General features: G+C 37.6%; 1 protein-coding gene across 1 annotated transcript in view; it reads left to right on the top strand.

The window, feature by feature from the left end:
- Positions 1-19821, top strand: part of CSMD1 (CUB and Sushi multiple domains 1) — a 1770408-nt gene that overhangs the window by 1432098 nt on the left and 318489 nt on the right. The window contains exons 24-25 of the mRNA XM_075557189.1: positions 6874-7065; positions 7473-7599. Of these exons, the coding sequence (XP_075413304.1) occupies positions 6874-7065; positions 7473-7599 (319 nt within the window). The remainder of the gene's footprint in view (positions 1-6873; positions 7066-7472; positions 7600-19821) is intronic.

Below are 19821 nucleotides of genomic sequence, written 5' to 3'. Positions count from 1 at the left end.
GCAAATCTTTGTTTGTCATCTAGCTGCAGCTTCCATGGGTTTTATTGTTTGTCCAACAAGAATGAAGACAGGGATGGCTTCCATTTAACATATAATTTAAACATCAAGTAAACAAACCACACCCACATTTCATTCTTAAATTTGGTGAGATTTTTTTAGTTTTTATTTATGACAACAGATCATTCAAGCATTTTAAGTTATGCACTGTAAGTTAATTTTAGATTTCAATGAATGACAAAAATAAGTTTAATCAGTGACCTGCTCTTGAGCTGCCTTCCCAGATGACACTAAATGAACAGTTATTAACAGGAATATTTCTGTTTTCAATATAGTTTCTTATTATAGAATATAAGTGTGAAAACAGTCTTGTTTCTGTTTCATTTATTGCAAAGTTTCTTAGATTACTAACAACACATTTACCAAAAATGAATTTATCCAAAATGAAATCAGTAAGTCTGAGGTGAAGTTCTGAGATTACGGGCTTCTACAAACCTTTGAATTGTCAGTTCTTCATGACAGGAGATATCACCGATTCATAAATGACAACTATTCTGCTTCAATGTGTTTTCCCAGGCTGCTGCAAGCCTGAAAATACGTTCACAGGTGTTGCTCAGATAGGCTCTGGAGGAGCTCACGTCACGCCAGCCCTCATGGTTCCATCTAGATGATAAAACGGAAAAGCCTGAAGTAGATTTATTGACTCTTTAAATACAAAAGTGCTTCATCTGAAAGATAAGAATTAGGTCAAGTACTTGCAAGTCATAAGTAAGCATATTTAACAGTAGTTTTTTATTAGACTTTGAAGTCATACAGGGTTTAATCTTTTATAATATTGAGTGAGTAATTATTGCCAAAAATATGCATAGATAGATAGTAATACTTTTCACTAGTATGAGATTTGAAGCCTGTTTTGACTAGAACATTTTGTTCAGAGCATCTTTGCTGCTTGTGTGACTAAAGAAGACATTCATGGAAAACAGAAAGAAACAGCACTAATAAGTTTAAGGATCAATTGCCATTCTTTATAGATGATGTTTTCAGACAAATTACTTAATTTAATAGTTGACAGTGTTTACAGAATAAAGAAGATACCATATGACTTTACTTATGCCCTGGTGGCTAATGGCTTCAAGATAGACAAGGAAATATCTGTATATATATTTAAAGTAATTACTCTTTAGCAGTTTTAAAACTGACCAATCTCAGACATTTGTAAATTAAATTTAAGTTGAAATGTCTCTTCCTTTGAGGAATATCATTAAAGATCTAAGTATAAATTTTATAACTGAGCTACATCATAGAATTTTATATTGTCCTTTCAAATTTCTATTATACACCAACTTAACTTATTTTATCAATATTTAAAATAAGCTTTAAATTTTTAGCAGGAGATAATGGTATCATATTACTGTTTAACCATATAGCAAGCAAAATTCAATGGAAATTACTTCCTTTCAGTGATGAGCAGGAAGGCACAGAACTTGGGCTACATTTCTAGTGGGTGTATGCAGAATAAGAGAGCAGGAATTCACCTGTCTAAAGTACAGAAATCAAAGTGTAACTAGTCATATAATCTAGAGAGAAACTTAAATTTTATTGTCCTAAATTGTCTAGTGGAAATTGCCGAAGCATCACTGTGTTCCCTAATAGCCAGACTAAATTTGTTCCCAGGTAAAACAAAGGAACACCAAAGCTTAGCATTTCGATTCCTCTCAAGAGATTTAGCAGGATGGTTTCTAATATTTCCTCTGTGGAGAAATGTCTACGTGTCCTCCTTTAGCTATGCATGAAATTGTTACAGTATGAAATGTTTTGAGAGAACAAAATTCTTTTCAGTAAAATTGGAAAACGGCATTCTGAACTCTGCAAAGATATTTAAATTTTTTCAGACAACAAAAATAAATATCACATAGTGACATTACTTAGGCTATCCAACATTTATTAATCGAGTGTAAGACATTTCAGATGCCATGAAGGGCTTCAATGATCCATTAAAGAATAATAAAAGGCATCGTAAGCAAAACCAAGCAGCTGTAATGGAGAAATCATAAATAACTGTCCACACTACAAGATGTTATAGTAAAAAATTAAAAAGTTTTATGAGAGTGACATGGGAAAAAGTAATACAATATCTATTCCTCTTAAACAACCCCAATAAAATTCTGAAGAAATGCTATTGGTATATCTTTTTTGGTACATCTTTATTCATTGTGTATTTGTTTCTTAATACTTCTTGCTGTCTTTCTCCAAAATAGATTTTAATTCAAGTTTTGGGGCAGATGAAAACTCTTTTTAAAATTATTTTTAAAATAAATATTTTCACTTTTGCTTTAAATTGTAATGGTTTTAATGATATATCAGTCACTTGGCAGTCAATTCAATAGTTTAAGCATATTAAATAAATATATTTTGGGAATTTAGAACTTAGGTGATTTATTTGATCGAAATTGTTAATATCTAAATATATTCTCTAAAAATAAGTGCAAAGCCCAATGGTAGCCAACCGGACACCCCTTACTGTAAGGGTTGTGGGGAGGAGATGAACCAGGCAGGGTGCAGGGTAGCAACGATGAAACATATAATTTTCCTCTAGTTTTTAAATACTTCCTCCTCCCCACTATCATGATCCCAATTCTACCTTACAAATCTGGCTAGCCCAGAGGATGTACATTGGTACAAATAGCAACTGGAAACACAGGTAATCCAGGACAGATGATCCCTTCAGGACCAGTGGTGAGAGTGGCGATGCCTGGAGGGTGGAGAGAATGTGGGGTAGAAAGGGGGAACTGATTGCATGAATCTATGTATAGCTTCCTCCCTGGGGGAGGGACAGCAGAGAAGAAGGTGGGGGGAGACATCATACAGTGTAATATATGACAAAATAATAATAATTTATGCATGATGAAGGGTTCATGAGGTAGGGGGGAGAGGGGAGGGAGGGGGAAAATGAGCAGCAGATATTAAGGGCTCAAGTAGAAGGCAAATGTTTTGAGAATGATGATGGCAACGAATGTACGTATGTTCTTGACACAGTAGATGGATGTATGGATTGTGATAAGAATTGTATGAGCCCCCAATAAAATGATTAAAAAAATAAGTGCCTCTTTAGAATATTTTAAACACTAACATAAATTATCTGCAAGTTCATAACTATAATCTATGATACAGTTCATAATTTACCCAGGAGTATCATTATCTTATCAGCATCCATAAATATCATTATTTTATCAGCACAGGCAAAGGTGTCCACACAGGAGATCTTCTGTCATATGTCGTCATTGCTGTCGTTGGGTGCCCTGGGTCAGTGGCTCTCACAGCGCCCATATGACTGCCTGCTCCATTTTCCGTCTCAGTGGCAGCCACTGTCAATTCCTCTCACTGAGGTTCTTCCTCTGTTTTGCTGCCTCTATACCAAGCCTAATGTTTTCCAGGAAGGGATCAGCATGTTTCCAAGGAAGGGTCCGGATGTACTTCCTCTTCAACAGATCTGTTTGTTCTTCTGGGAGCTCATGGTACTTGAGCTACTTGCAGTGCATCAACTAGTCCATGTCTTCTTTCCTCATTACCCAACCTGCCACGGATCCGAGATGATTGACTGCTGCGCTGGGCCAGCACGCCTCATTCTCAAAGTGATGTCCTTGCTTGTCCACCCTTGAAGGAGGGCTTGTGCAGCAGTTTTGCCCAGTGCACTAAACTTTGTCCTGAACCTCACATTTTTGAGAGGGAATGTATTTTCACACTAAAAAAAAATGGAATAAATTGCCGACACCACTTCTTGTCCAAGCTTTAATCATTTCTAGCAGGTATATGTGCTTCAAAGTTTAATTTATAAGCATGATAAATATGGTGCTCCAAATTTCCCTCCTTCTGAGTTTAAACACATCTGTTACTACCATGAATATCATATGGAAAGGAGGCGAGTCATTTATATAATTGTTCAAAGTTGCTAAATAATCTAATTCTTTCGATATTATATTTAGATCTAAACATTCAGTATTTTATACAGCTTCACTTTTGGAACATTTGTTTACTCAACAGGAAGTTTCATAACTTTAAAGAGCCCAACTTTAAAAACTTAGAAGCTGTGGTCTCGCTGTGCGTGGTTCTGTCAGAGTACAGGTTGTAACAATGCTCCCTCTGCCCCGCATGTTTCTTGTCATGAATTCTCATAGCCCTATGGCCCAACTGTCAAAGGACCTTCATGGTCCAAATTGTATTTGAGCTGTACAATCTGCATAGAGTTTCAAAAATTCACCCAGTAATTTTGAGGACTGCTCAGGGGGTGGCCAATCATTCTATCATTTATATATAAGGTCGCTGTACTTGCTGACAATTCAACTAAGTGCAAGGCCTTGTCACACTATATAAATAACAAGAATGTATTTTTTACTTTTTGTCAATTCTTTATATACCTGAGTAGTGGTTGTCTAAAAATTTTTTTATTCCGTTGGCATTTGATAGCCAATTGACTTCAACATGATTCTAAGAAATAGTACTTATTATTATTGTTGTTGAAATCCTTCTTAAAAAGTGGCCTATGAAAATCTTGTACCAAGTCATTCTGCGTCTCGGTTTCTTTGCTTGCTCCTGCGTTGGCCACTTCCATTATGGAGCATTGCGTCCGAAGCCCTCCACAAATCCTGTCACCCCAAGACCAATAACAACAAAATGCAACAAAGTGCTTTTCTTCTGTCAGAAAGGAAGAGAGGGGCATTCATGACACCTTTGACTCTTCTACTGTCCCACACCTTAGGTGACAAACCTGTAGCTGTGTTTCTAGCAAGTCATTAGAAAGGGGCTCCAGCCATACTCGGTTTTCGGCTATTCCCTTTTGGGCTTCATACAAAGACAATTCTGTGAAAATGTACACTTCATTCTGATTTGGAAATCTGAAAATCAGTCCATTTTTATTTTTAAAAATTACAATAATAATTATATTGATGTTCATATTATCTAAAATAGTTCATTTAATAAAATAGTACTTTGATTAAAATTTAAAAAAGGAAGAGAGGGCTAAACAATCTGTAGGGCCTGTGGCTTCTGTGTTCCATGTTTGTTTGTTGTACTTAGTAGAACATAGTATACGTCACCTTCTTCCCAGTTGTCTTGGTATGGTAATGATTGATTGGAAGGCATGTAACAGAGACTATGTGATTACCCACTGCCATCAAGTGGATGCAAACTCATAGAGACCTGTATACATGCTGAGCAATAAACCTTAACTGAAGCATGCAGTCTCATTTTCCTCTCAATGATCTAGTGGGTTTGAACCACCGACCTCAGGTTAGCAGCCAAATACCCCACTTAGTATGTGATTAGGACCTACACAGTTTCCGTGCTACCTCTCTTTTGTTGTCTTTCTTTGTTTCTTATTCTACTTTTATTTTTGTATTACAGCTATTATGCTATAACCTTTGGTACTTTTGATATTTTAAATACATAGGCATCATTGTAAAGGCACACTTAGTAAGCTTAATGCTTAAATTTTATAGAAGAAAATTTTCTTTAGAATCTTAATATAAATCATTAGTTGTGTTTTTCTTTTCTCTGCCCTATACAAAGAGAGGAAGACCAAATCTTTATTTTTAACCATTACTGTAAAATCATACTGCTAATTTGAGGCCTTTTTTTAAGGAAGCATATCAAAATGCAACTTTAATAGAGTGAGCAAAAATAATGCATTAATCTTTTTCTTAAGAAAAACAAGAATTGGAGCTTGGTTGGGAACAGAAGTAAATTGACCACATGATACTTCAAGTTTCCAGCTTTAATCTTTAAAATGGTCAGAATTTGCATCATGATATGAAGTGAGAAATATGTTACTATGGGACTGTCTTCACAGATGGCCTTAAAATATTACCTCACATAAAAGCAATATATAGCTCTCAGTATGGCAAAAACTAAATCTTCATTTCCATCATACATTTCTTTGAGTTTAAGAGCTGAGTTTGATGAAGTCGTTATAACGATTCATTTGTGGAATTTGTAGTGTGCATGGAGTTGCTCAAGAGCTTCATAAGTATGTGCCATGAAGTATGTGGCAGCTGGTAATTTATGATTTCCTGGCCCTTTGGAGGTAGGAAGACATTTTTTAATTCCCAGGGAGCTTTAGACCTGGTAGTTTGGGGGAAGTTAGTGTGAAAGTAGGTGGCGCTAGATGATGCGTCGGCGTGAGCCCAGGCAGGCAAGTGACCAGAGAGAGCCTTAACTGCACCACCTGGGGTAGTCTACCCATTTGAGTGTTCCAGCGTCTAAGAGGGAATTTGAAGGCAGCAAAAATGTGCAGCTTTGTCAGATTCAGTTCTGAGAATATTGTTAGGATGTAGTATGCTGCCCACAGCCATGGGATATAACAATTTATAATTCTTTGAACAAAGAGATCTCCTTAATATAGCAATGACCAGTGAAACTAGCAACCATGAGCCAATTCTTAATCATAGCAACTCCATATATTTCAGAGGAGAGCTCTGTTCCATGGGGGTTTTCAGCGACTGACTTATTTGGGGCATGGGGTCGGGGGGCGTGGATTGCCAGGCCTTTCTCCAGAGTCACCATTGGGGAAACCCAAACCTTTCACTATTGCTGATAACTGGCAAACATAGACTGGAATTAGATATAGATATACTGGGTGATAGATAGATGGATGGATGGATAGATAGAGTTAGTTATCAAAGTTATAGAAAACAAGAGAAGTTTAACAGATAAAGCCAATAACGACTGAAACACATTTCTATTACTCTTTTTCAATCACAATTTTCTTTTTTAATTTTATTTCAAGGAACATTTGACAACCTAGCTTATGTCATCTTTATGTTAATGCTGGCGCGCATTCTTCTTTTAATTCCCTTCTTCCTCGCCCTTTCTTCCTTTTAGGTTTTGATCTAGTAAAATGTGAAGACCCAGGCGTCCCGAACTACGGGTATAAGATCCGAGATGAAGGCCACTTCACGGACACAGTGGTTCTGTACAGCTGCAACCCAGGCTACGCCATGCACGGCAGCAGCACTCTGACCTGCCTGAGCGGAGACCGGAGGGTATGGGATAAGTCATTGCCATCTTGCATTGGTGAGTTAGAGAGCCAGTTTACATTACTGTATAGAGGAGCTAACTATTGCTTAGACAAACCCTTTGGAAGAAAATGTCATAATTTTAATAATCTTTCCAATTTACGTGTCTATGCATACAGAAGATTGATGAGATTTTCTTTCAGGCATGAGAGACAGATTTCCTCATACTATTTTATTGAGACCAACATGAGTGCTTCATCCTTTTCACTTTGACTACACTGAGGAGAAAACCTGGTTATCAGAATAGTGATTGGGAAGTAGGAAAGGTGGGAAATGAAGAGGATGATTAATAAAATATTTCTCTAGGTAGAGGATACAAGAGCCTTACCATTGCTTTGGTTTTAAAAGTCGCTAGGCACTGTAACACCTGGAGTAGACTTCCTCATGTTTCCAAATATTTTACAGCGGAATGTGGTGGCCGGATCCACGTCGCCGCTTCAGGGCGCATATTGTCTCCTGGTTACCCAGCTCCCTATGACAACAATCTACACTGCACTTGGATTATAGAGGCAGACCCAGGAAAGACCATCAGGTAGGTATCTGTTCTATTTTTCCTTCAGTCATTTTCTTATTTAGTAGGTCAACATTGTACACCTATCATCCAGGCTAAATAAATAAGGAATTAAAAGTGCATTTGAGTTTTTCATTGGCTAACTTTCTTGCATTGATATTCCTTTGAAAACATGTGTTGAGCTATATATAATATTCAAATAAACTAGGTGTCAGTTTTGGCTGTGTAGCAAACTACCTCAAAGCATGCTGATGCTAACTGACAATATGTTTCTCACATCTGCTCTGGAGCAGATTGTCAGGGTGTCTAGGCCTCGGGTGACCAAGATGGATCTATCTGAGTAAGATTTCTATGCTAGTTCATGCATGTTCACCTAGGGGAAAGATTCTTAGTATCAAAAGGATGGAAACTTTCAAACTTCCTTTTGTATTTGCAAAAGGCCATTGCCAAAGCTGATTTCATGGTTGAAACAAGGTATGAGGTCTAAAGACATAGTCTTTGTTGCTCCATGGGGAGGGTTGTGAAGTCATAGTCTAAAATCTCTAGTATATAGTAATGCACAGAATTTGTGGTCATTTTGCAAACTAAATATATTGTCAGAAAAGGAGAAAAATACTACTATATAAAGTTGTTCTTGTGAGTTGCTGCCCAGTTGGTTCCAATCACTAGGGGCTTTCTGTTCAGTAGCATGCAACACTCCTTGGTCCAGTGCCATCCTCACATCGTTCCTAAGCATGAGCCCTTGGTTGCAGGACCGTGGCAATACCCCTTGTTGAGGGCCTTCCTCTCTTTCACTACAAAGTCTTGCTATGCAATCTGGCTTCACATCTTCCAAGACAGATTTGTCTGTTCTTTTGCTGGTCTTTTACCACAATTCAAATACATCGATTCTTTTTTGGTTTTCCTTATTCAATGTCTAACTTTCACACGTGTATGAGGCAATTGAAAATACTATGGATTGAGTCAGGCACACCTTAATCCTCAATGTAACGTCTTTCCTTTTCAGCTCTCTAACGAGGTTTCGGAGGCACGTTCATCCAATCTGTCCTTTGATCTCCTGCGCGCTGTTTCCATGAGCATCGGTTGTGGAGCCAAGCTATGTGACATTTTGGCAACGTCAGTCTTTCCTCCATTTATCATGATGTTACCTATGGGTCCAGTTGTGAGGGTATCAGTCTAGTTTCCATTTAGTTGTAATTCATACTAAAGGCTACTGTCCTTAATGTTTATCAGCAAGTGCTTTAAATCATCCTCACTTGAAAGAAGCAACATGGTTGCATCCTGCAGATTGTTAATAAGCCTTCCTCTAATTCTGCTGTCACACTCTCCTTTATAAAATACAGCTCCTCTGATTATTTTCTCTGCATGCAAATTGAATAAGTAAGGTGAAAGAATACAACCCTATTGGCTCTTGATCCAGCAATGAAATGTTCTGGGATTCCCATTCTTCTGCAGGCGATTCAGAGTCCGTTATGGTCTATATAGTCGAATGTGTTTGCAAAGGCATAGAACGCAAGTAAACATCTTTCTGGTATTCTCTGCTTTCATCCAAGATCTGTCTGATGGCAGCAATGTTTTTTGCTCTGAATCCTCATCTGAATCCTGCCTGAACTCTGGCAGGTCCTTGTCAATGTATTGCTGCAACCATTTTTGAATGATCTTCAGCAGAATTTTATTTGCATGTGATATTAATGATATTATTTTATAACTTGTATATTTTGCTGGGTGACCTTTTTCTGGAATGGGTACATATACGGATCTCTTCCAGTGGGCCAAGGACCTGTCTTCCAAATTTCTTGGCATAGACAAGTGAGTGCTTCCAGTGCGTCATGGTTGGTGAACCATTTCATTTGGCACTCTATCAATTCCTGAAGTCGTATTTTTCCTTAATACCTTCAGTGCAGCTTGGACTACATTCCTGAATCCCATTGGGTCTTAATCAGATGCTACCTCTTGAAGTGTTTGAACGTTTTTTTTTTTTGGGGGGGGGGGACAGCGAGTCTCTGTATTCTTTCCATCTTCTCTTGATATCTCCCGTACCATTCAATATTTTGTCCATAGAAGCTGTCAATATTGCAACTGAAGGGTAGAAGCTTTCTTCAGTTATCTCAGCTCAAAATATGCTGATGCTGAGAGTGCACACCCTTTGGGTGTCCTCGCTCCAGGTGTTTGTACAGTTTATTTTAATATTTTACTTTGTCTTCTTGAACAGCCCCTTGGAATTTTCTGTTCAGCTCTTTGACTTCATCGTTTCCTCCAATTCCTTAGCTGTTCTCTGAGGAAGAGCAAGTGTCAGTCTCTGCTGACATCTACTCTGAGCTTTTCTTTCTGTCCTAGTCTTTTTAATGGATTTGTGAGTCATCATTTTCGATGTTCTGGTTGTCACCAAGTCTTCTGTCCTTCGTGTTCAGTGCATTAAATTTATTCTTGAGATGTTCTCAAATGCAGGTGAGATTGACTCAAGGTCATTTTTGGGTTCTCATACACTTGTTCCAATTTTCTTCAGCCTCAACCTGAACTTCAGATGTGCAATTGATAGTTCCGCAGTCAGCCTCTGTCCTGGTTTTAAATGCTGATACCAAGCTTCTCAATCACCTCTTCCCACAGATATAATTGATTTGATTTCAGTGGTTCCATCTGAAGAAATCTGTATGAATAGTTGCCTTTTGTGTAGTTGATAAACGATTTTTTCTTTTAAACATTTTATTAGGGGCTCATACAACTCTTATCACAATCCATACATATACATACATCAATTGTATAAAGCACATCTGTACATTCTTTTCCCTAATCATTTCCAAAGTATTTGCTCTCTACTTAAGCCCTTTGCATCAGGTCCTCTTTTTTCCCCCTCCCTCCCTGCTCCCCTCTTCCTCATGAGCCCTTGATAATTTATAGATTATTATTTTGTCATATCTTGCCCTGTCCGACATCTCCCTTCACCCCCTCTCTGTTGATCTTGCAAAATCCTATTGTGACATAGCTATCACCAAGGCCATATTTTCCAACAACTGTTCCTTTTTGTTTCTAATTTTTGCGTTCCACTTGTCAATAATTATGGATGCATTTCGATTGCACATTTGGTCAATTTCTAACTTAAGACATTAGTACAAGTCTTCAGTTTCTTCATAAATAGCTTCAGTGGTTGGTCCATAAATTGAAAAAGATAATGTATTCACTTGATTTCCTTGTGTGCAGATAGTTATCCTGTAATAGGCAGCATTGTTTGGCTTATAAGTCCTTTATAGGATAAATTTGATGTCATTCTGCACAAATCTCTCATTCCTAGTATGGGGGAACCACATTATTTTCTGGTTCAAAATGGCCAGTACTAGTGCAATCAGCTGAGTATTGCCTAAAATATCAATTTTTACAAATTTAATTTTGATGATTCCATCTTTCCTAGATTTGTGCTTCCTACATTCCAGGTTCCAATCATTCATAGTTGTTTGCACCTGTTTCATCTCATCTTGAGTCATATTTGCATCAGCATATGAAAGTCCCCCAAACTTGACTCCTGCAGGCTTTATGCCAGCTACATCTTCTCTATTTTGAGAAGGTGGCTTTTCCTCTGTCATATTTTGACCTGAGGGACTCATATTCTGACACTATATCTGGCAATGATCTTCTGGTATTCATGATGTTTTCAGCATCTGATCTTGCTTTGATGCGACCCAGAAGGTTTTTAGTGGTTCCTTTCTGAAGTGGACAGCCTGTTCCTTTTGATAGACTGTTCTTCGTGTGGACCATCTGCAGAAACCTGCTCACTATGTGTTACTTTTCTAGTATTTGAAAATACCTGTCTAAATAGCTTTCAGCATCAAAACTGCACAAAAGCCACCAAAGTAAAATACACTCACAAGCAAGTTACAGAAGTAAAATAAAATAACAAAAATCACACAAAAGTCTACCAATATTAAAAAAAATGTATCTTATTTTAAGTGATAGTTTTAAATTAGCCTGGTAAATTGCTTAACTTATTTAAGACATTTAGTTAACAAGCCAGTTGTGTTAGGTTAGTTGACTAGAGAAACAAATTGAGTGACATGGAATAATTAATTATATCAAGAAGTAATTATTTATCAAGCAAACATATCAGCCCAGTCCAGATTAAGTCTATATATCTGATACTAGACGATGAATCCCTCTTCGGACTCACGCAGCTGTATACAATGATGCCAAATGCAGGAAGCTAATAGGCCAGTGGGTGCAGACTTGGGTGAATTCAGTGGTGGTGGCTGCGTCACAGGGTTCACAGAGTGGCTTGTCAACAAGAAGGTCAAGGCAGAGAGAGAGGGCAGCTTCCAGAAAGTCATTTATCTTGCTTGCACTTCCAAGGAGGTCATCAGCTGCGACCTGGTAGACAAGCTAACCAACACCTACAGCTTCCTACAGGTGCTATGTTGGTAGAAAAAGAAAATTGAACTATTACACCAATATAAGTAATCTTTTCAAAGAGTTCTTCATGTCTGAGTATTAAAGTTACATCAAAGTAACACAGTGTGACAGATAGGTTTGTTGTGCCAACGAGGCCAATAGGAACATGTGGGCAGGGTTTAGTCAGGTCACAGCTTGATTGGAGGATGATCAAAATAAATAAACACAGCCGGCATCACATCTCCCTCTTGTTCTCTGATGACAGGACCAGTGTCCTGCTGCCTTAGCTTATCCTCTGCCTCAACCTGTGTGCTGCACTACTTATGGGCCAGGCCAACTTGTGGATCCTATTGTTAGAGCTTGAGGTTTCTTCAAGGCTTGCTTCACTATGCTGCTGTTGTGTATACCTTAAGCTTAGGGGTGGTGGATCCTGCCATGTGTTTGAATTTGCTAAACTCCCAAGCAACTGGCTGTTGTTGACCCACCCGGCTGTCTGCTGCCTTCTGGCACACTCTGCCTAACTTGCCTGAGGGAAAACTCTGCTGTCTGCTTCCTTGACATTGGACTTGGCAGTCCATGTGAGTTTTCGGACTTCCAGTATATTAACTGCTCCACAAAAGTGAGTTGAACTGAGCATTCTGTACTGCTGTGTAGGTTAATTAGCTATTATATTCCTTCTTGCTATATATACATATTCATATCTCTACCTATCTTTCTAATCATAAGTACCTTGGTTTTGTTTCTCTATCTAGCACACAGCCCACAAAGCAAAAGCTATTTCAACAAAACTTGTTCTTTAAATGTAGTTATTGGTGAAATATAAAAAAACACATAGTCTTCAGAATTACTTCTTAAAATCTTTTATATATTTTAATTAACTTTCCTCTTTCATTATATCTGTCCAAAATAATATATTTATATTTAATTGCCCTTTCTTCTGCTCCAGTATTAATTGACATATATTTTATTCTTATGCTCCTCCTTAGAGCTATTGTTTTCCACCAATGATTAAATGACCTTCTTTGGTCATGTCAGCATCCCCTAAACATATGTGAAGCTGAAGATATTTAGAGAGCAAAGAGAGAAACTTTTTTTCTGAGAAAAATGAAACAGTTGGACCATTGATAAATTAACATAAGCTTAGTGATTTATCTTAAATATAAACCATAGACTCATGTTACTAATATTTTAGAAACTAGTAAAAATAAACCAAGGTGACTGAACTAAAGGATACATGTTCAGCTTCAAGATGCTCTATTTCTCTTTGTGGTCCATGGAGTTGTTGTTGTTGTTGTTGTGTGGCCTTTCTGGCCCTGGGTTTGTGGCTCTCTCAAAATGATTGGTTGAACCACATACAAACAATCTTGTAGGAGCTTTTTTGATTTACTGTTCACATAGTGTTTGCAAGGGATTAATCTGTTTATGTCCCATATAAAAGGGTTATCCCAATTCTGGTAGTTGCAAATGGGCCATCAAGCATATGGAGCTAGACCTAGCTAAGTAAATTCATGATGACAGATACAAAGAGACAGACCTGAGCTAATGTCACACCTGCTGAGAGAATCACCTGTTGATAGCTGATTCAAAACTGTTCTCTCTGGTGACATTGTGTGCAATTTGAAAAGAGTGATGAGGTTCATAAGTGGATTTCCCCCACGGATGCTAAGTAGGGTACTTTTAGGCATAGAGGGGAGCAGTTTACCTCACATCTACTCTTACTGAGTACTCTTTGCTTCCTCTGATTGATTTTTCTGTTTATTTTCCATAAACAATAATTGCTTTCAATTGCCAATGCTGTTTAAGTGTCTGGCATTTATGATGTAATCAGACCAGTTCCAGAGCCCTTTTCCTACTTGTCTTACTGTTGTTAGTATTTTGAGGCAACTGGTATGTGTTTATGCAGTTCATTCTTCTGATAGTCACCCACTCCAAAGGCCATTTGCTTTACTTTTTATTTAATCATGTTAACTCTTTGGGAATAAACTTACATGGGAAAAATTATGTAAAAACTTGCATAAAATCATTCTTAATAGGCAAAGAGAACAAGAAACACAACTTAAATTATGTCTTACTATGAACATATTTCACAATAATTCATTTTAAAATTAAGTTGTATACTAAATCAAGGCATATGAATTATTAGATAATTATTGATTTAATGAGACAAAATCAAATGAATTTGAGTAATTGAGTTTAAGGTTTTTGAAGTCTCTTTTCCACTTAAATAAATTCATTTAAATTGTGTACCTAATTTGGAACTAATCCACACTTTTCTTAAATAATATAAAAAGCATTACATTGGTTTTAAGTTTGCAAAACCCCACATACACATGTTAATTAATGGAATGACTTCACATAATTTGAATCTGTAGTCACATGTCAGAGATATTGTGGGTTTAGCTCCAGACCATTACAAAAGAGCAAATATCACAATAAAGTAAATGACACATATGTTTGGGTTTTCTAGTGCAGATGAAACTAATGTTTACAATAGACGGTAGTTTATTTGGTGTACCCTAGCATCATGTAAGAATTTGAAATACTCTGAGATTTACAAAAGTCTGATATGGATACATGAAGCAAACACATGCTCTTGGTAAAATAGAGCCAATTCACTTACCCCATGCAGGTTTGTCACAAATACTAAATTTGTCAAAAAAATAACTGAAAAAGCCCCATTATCAGTCAATAGCAATAAAACAAGCACACACAAACATAAAAGAATTGTATTTTCTTTTGGGAGAATTTCAAATCTTTTTAATTCCTTCTAATTTCTCTGTGATTTGTTTTCCTAAAATTAGAACAAGTAATATTCCCCTTGAATACAGAGGGATCAATTCTCACTTTGCAGGCGAAGCTAACACTTCATTAACATTTTAATAAGAAAATAGAAAATAAATTAATAATGGTTTAAAGTAATGGGAAATGAACAGTTTTGTGTCACAAATTATGATATTTAATCATGAACACTTGTGTTCAGCAAAATGAGAAAGGAAAAAAAGTCATTCCATATACTAATGTGTACTTCCAGAAAGATTTTTTTTTCTTATATGTGTCTCTCCAATGAGCATGTAGATAATATGCACTGTTAACTTTGTAGTAGATTTTCTCTTAAACTATAGAAATAAGCTGATTTCTAGTATTGAAGTTATGAGGAAAGCATTAGCATTTATAATTAATCTCTGAAATGAAATTTGACTTCATATAAAATATTTCTAAATATTAATTATTCTACCTAAAAAGAAAGTAGTGTTTTGTATATCATTTTATTCAAGGCTCATACAACTGTTATCACCATCCATGCATACATCAATATGTAAAGCACATTTGTACATTCATTGCCTTCATCATTCTCAAAACATTTGCTCTCCACTAAGCCCCTGGCATAAGATCCGCCTTTCCCCCGCTCCCTCTCCATTCCCCCCTCTCTCATGCACCCTTGATAATTTATGAATTATTATTTTGTCATATCTTGCACTGTCCAACCTCTCCCTCACCCACCTTCCTGTAGTCCATCCCCCAGGGAGGGGGTAATATGTAGATCCTTGTAATCAGTTCCCCCTTTTCATCCCACCCTCCCTAAGCCCTCCCAGTGTCGCCACTCTCACCACTGGTCCTGAAGGGATCATCTGTCCTGAATTCCCTGTGTTTCCAGTTCTTATCTGTACCAATGTACATCCTCTGGTCTATCCGGATTTGTAAGGTAGATTTGGGATCATGATAGTGGGGGTCAGTGGGGAGGAAGCATTCAGGAAGTAGAGCAAAGTTGTATGTTCCCTGTCTGGCTCCTCACCTCCCTGTGATCCTCCTGTAAGGGAATTTCCAATTGCCTACAGATAGTCTTTGGGTCTCCACTCTGCACTCCCCACCTCATTCACAATTATATGATTTTTGTTCTGATGATACCTGATAACTGATCCCTTTGACACCTCGTGAATGCACAGGCTGGTTTGCTTCTTCCCTGTGGGCTTTGTTGCTTCTGAGCTAGATGGCTGCTTGTTTACCTTCAAGCCTTTAAGACCCCGAATGCTATATCTTTTGATGGCCATGCACCATCAGATTTCTTTGTCACATTTGCTCATGCACCCATTTGTCTTCAGTGATCATATCAGGGAGATGAGCACACAATGATATGATTTTTTGTTCTTTGATGCCTGATAACTGATCCCTTCAGTACCATGTGATCACACAGGCTGGTTTGCTTAAGAAATTGTCTTTGTTCGTTTGTCTTTTTAGATTAAAGTTTGGGAAATAACATATTTAAAATATTATTTTAGGTTCAAAACTGTACTGTCTCAAAAAATAGTTTCAAATGTTAACTTTGTTAACTAGGTTGCTAAGTCCTATTCATTTCACTGGTATTGCAGGCAATGTAGCCCTGATGGTGTAGTGGTTACATGTTGGGCTGAGAACCACATGGTCAGCAGTTTAAAACCACCAGCAACCTCAGGAGAAAAACTTATGTTTTCTATTCCCATAAGTGGTAACAGTTTTGGAAACCCACAGGATGTCACTGATTAACTAGATGGCAGTAGGTGTAGTTAGTAGCACTTACACTGTCTACTTGAAAATTTTCTCAGTTATGTAACTGACATCCTGGGGGTGATTAAACGTTATAATATTACTAATGTAAATGAAATACATTGTTATATATCCCTGCTATAAAACGTGAATGTTTTTTACTCCCAAAAGTGTTAAAATGGAATATTGGAAAATGTAAAAATGCTGGGTTCAAGTCTTAAGGACATTTATTAGATGACCTCTTTTGATTTCATTGCGGCTCCGAAATGACCGGTTGTACCTTGCTATGACTTTTATTCCAGGTTTATAGGCCCTCAAACAGTCGTTCTGATAGTGCAGTCAGGTCTGAATCAGCTTTGCAACTGCAGCATCCATTCACTAAAGCAGTTACCTCAGTAGAATTTAACCAAAAGTTAAATCGCAAAACACTATAGGATATTGATCAACATTAAATGTTATATCTAAGCATTCCCCTATGAGACCTCATGTATTTCATTGCTGAGTGCAAGTTATAACTTATAGAATGAAGGCAATCACGTTATAAGCATCTTCAATAAGCAGCATGACAGGCGGTTTTTACTTGATTATATATGTATATTATCCCTTCATTTTACTTGCTTTTCTGTGAGTGTGGTTGTCTGAAAATTTCACTTGGAAAGTATCCATGTTCAAATAATTTGCAGGAAATTTTATTTGGTAGTATAGTTGAAAGAATTTAATTATTTTTAGTTGGATTTATTTCACAATCCATAGATTAGAGATAGAACAAGAAGTACTGCTTTAAATTTCTCATTGCAAAATAAAATAATTATAAGAACTTGCACAACTCTTTGCAGTATTAAAGCCAGTCCACACATTTAGAGATCTATCCAGATTGCAATATGATCTGTAGGAAGCCCTTTAAAGGAAGTGACTCTCATACTGGTGACCTCGATTTGTTGTCAGCCAACTATCAGGGTTGCTGAGAGTAATAGGATCTCTAGTAAGAACACACAGCATTTTTTTTAGTATATATTTGAACTATCCTTCAGGTTTTATAAGTAGTAGACCTGAGAGAAAAATGATAGTGAAATGAATCCCTTTCCTTTGGTGCGTCTCTCAAATCTTGATGTCCAGCCTTGGAACATGCTGATGGAGCATGGGTTGGATTTCCTTTAGAGACATAATTAATGGATTTTGGGTCTTGAAACCAAGCATGGCATATTCCCTCTTTCCTATCGAGACCACAAATGAATATCCCATATATTCTTGTAGATAATATGACCTTCTAAGAGAATGCCAGTCATCAAAAGAAAACAGCAAAAGAGCTAGAGATGGTCCCCACACCTCCTGATTGGGCGAGCCCCTGGAGTTAGCTTCCTTGCAATCACTGAAGAGAGAGGTGATAAAATTCAGTTACTACGGTTCAGTTAAATGACACCAGGCCCTCAACAACATAATTTTAATTGCGGGAACCAGGAGATATTATTTGTAAAGCGCTGTACAGTTGGATGCTTGCTCTTCACTCCCCAAATCTCTACATCGATAGCAGATGTGCCTCGGGATCTGTGGTTCATCACATTCCTTCCTTCAAAGCCCGTCCGGGAATGCTCACTGCATATACAATACTCATACACAGTTAGAAATGCGTGCAGGAGTGCCACCCCTTGTCTCTCAGTCATACATTTCATACGCCGTCTTACAAGTCTGAATACTAAAGTAGAGGAATTTGTCAACGAAGCGAAAGTGCAGTTCTTATTAAAGGCAAATTCAGGTGCAAGCGATCTAGCCAGCTGCGGGGATGTCCCCACCATCATCGCTCAAGAAATTCTAGATGTGAACGCAGAAGAGGCCCGTGAAGTAAGACTGATGACGGCCCAGGGGAAGTGACTTGCAGAAAGCATGAAACAAACGCCTGCCGCTATTTCGCAGTGGGAGAAGAGCAGAAAATAAAAGGTTAGAAGCTGATCCAAACTTAGAAAAAAAGTATGTGAATTCTCAGAGGCTTAGAGAACTTGAAGACTCCAAATCATAAGCTCTGTAGCAAGCAAGAAAGGCGGCACTGTTTGAACTCTTCATGTGCTGTTTTCTCCTTTTTAATCCATGGGATACAATGTTTTCAATCTTAATGTTTTAAGATACACAGTACTTGACAAATCTTTGGATTACCTGGGTGGTTAATGTTGATGAGCTTGATGGTTAAACAGATTTTTTTTCAGTTTCAGTCACCATTAGCACCTTGCAAAAAAAAAAAAAGTCCTGGTTATATACTTCAACAAACAAACAAGCAAACAAACAAAAACAGACCTTGAAAACCCTGTGGCAAGCAGTCTGCTTTGGGGAAAGAGTTCTCTGAAACACTGGCGTCCTTGTGAGTCCCAGTTGACTAAATGACAATTGTTTTTACTTGTTTGTTTGTTTGTTTGTTAAGGCAAATACTTGCTTTACTATTATTTTCACAAATTTCATGTGTATTCACGACTCCAATGAGTACTTACTGTTTTAACAGCAATCATTAAAAATAATGTGTACGGTATCTATAAGTCTTCCATTGACAGGTAAGACAGCCTTCAACTCCATCTTGCCAAACAAGGGGGCCTTTCTTTTACCTACCCCGACCTGAGAGGAAGCCACGCACATTTTACAATGACAGGAGTTGCTCAAAGGGAAAAGGAAATGAGTTTGGACATCGTTCCATGAACACACCAGCTCTAGAAACAAGGCCTCCTCGGATGAACATAGCCTTCCACAAGTCATTAGTCCTAGAACGTTGAACTATAAATATGCTGTGTATTTAGACTTTTGTTGATAGGGGACAGTCAAATAGTAAAGCATGGTTTCATTCAACCAGGCTAACGTTTCTGGATGCCTCTGAAATCACACTGGATTGCTTGAAAAGTCACCTTGGTCCCAGAGGTTCTGCTGATGGGAAGTTCTCTCAATCGTTAGCTCCTGTTACAGCATCTCTCCCTGGACCCTGCCATGACTGTTCAAATACTTCCTGTCCGACTCATCACAAATGTACTCCAGATACCTCAATGCAATGTCAGGAGCATGTCCTACGGGCCTCTTTGTACTTCTTCATTCTTTCTTTCTGTCATACTTCTATTGTCCTCCATCTTGCTGGAGGTTTTAAGATCTATTGTTACCTTTTGTTTCCTTGTTTTTCCTTTCCAAAACTTGAAGCATACATGTATTTAAAAATTGATATTTTCAATATATATCTTGTAGAATTATTTTTGGTGAATTACAGTAAATTGATCAAGGTCGCCATGCAGTTCCTTCCAGCTCATGGCACCCAGGCCCTCCAAATAGAACTGCTTCATAGGGTGTGTGAGACTGTGGCCTTTCAGAAGCCATCTGCTA

This window comes from Tenrec ecaudatus, chromosome 8 (genome assembly GCF_050624435.1).
Source record: "Tenrec ecaudatus isolate mTenEca1 chromosome 8, mTenEca1.hap1, whole genome shotgun sequence".
In the NCBI taxonomy this organism is placed as follows: Eukaryota; Metazoa; Chordata; class Mammalia; order Afrosoricida; family Tenrecidae; genus Tenrec; species Tenrec ecaudatus.
The sequence above is the reverse complement of the archived record's forward strand: the minus strand, read 5'-3'. Positions and strand labels throughout refer to the sequence as shown.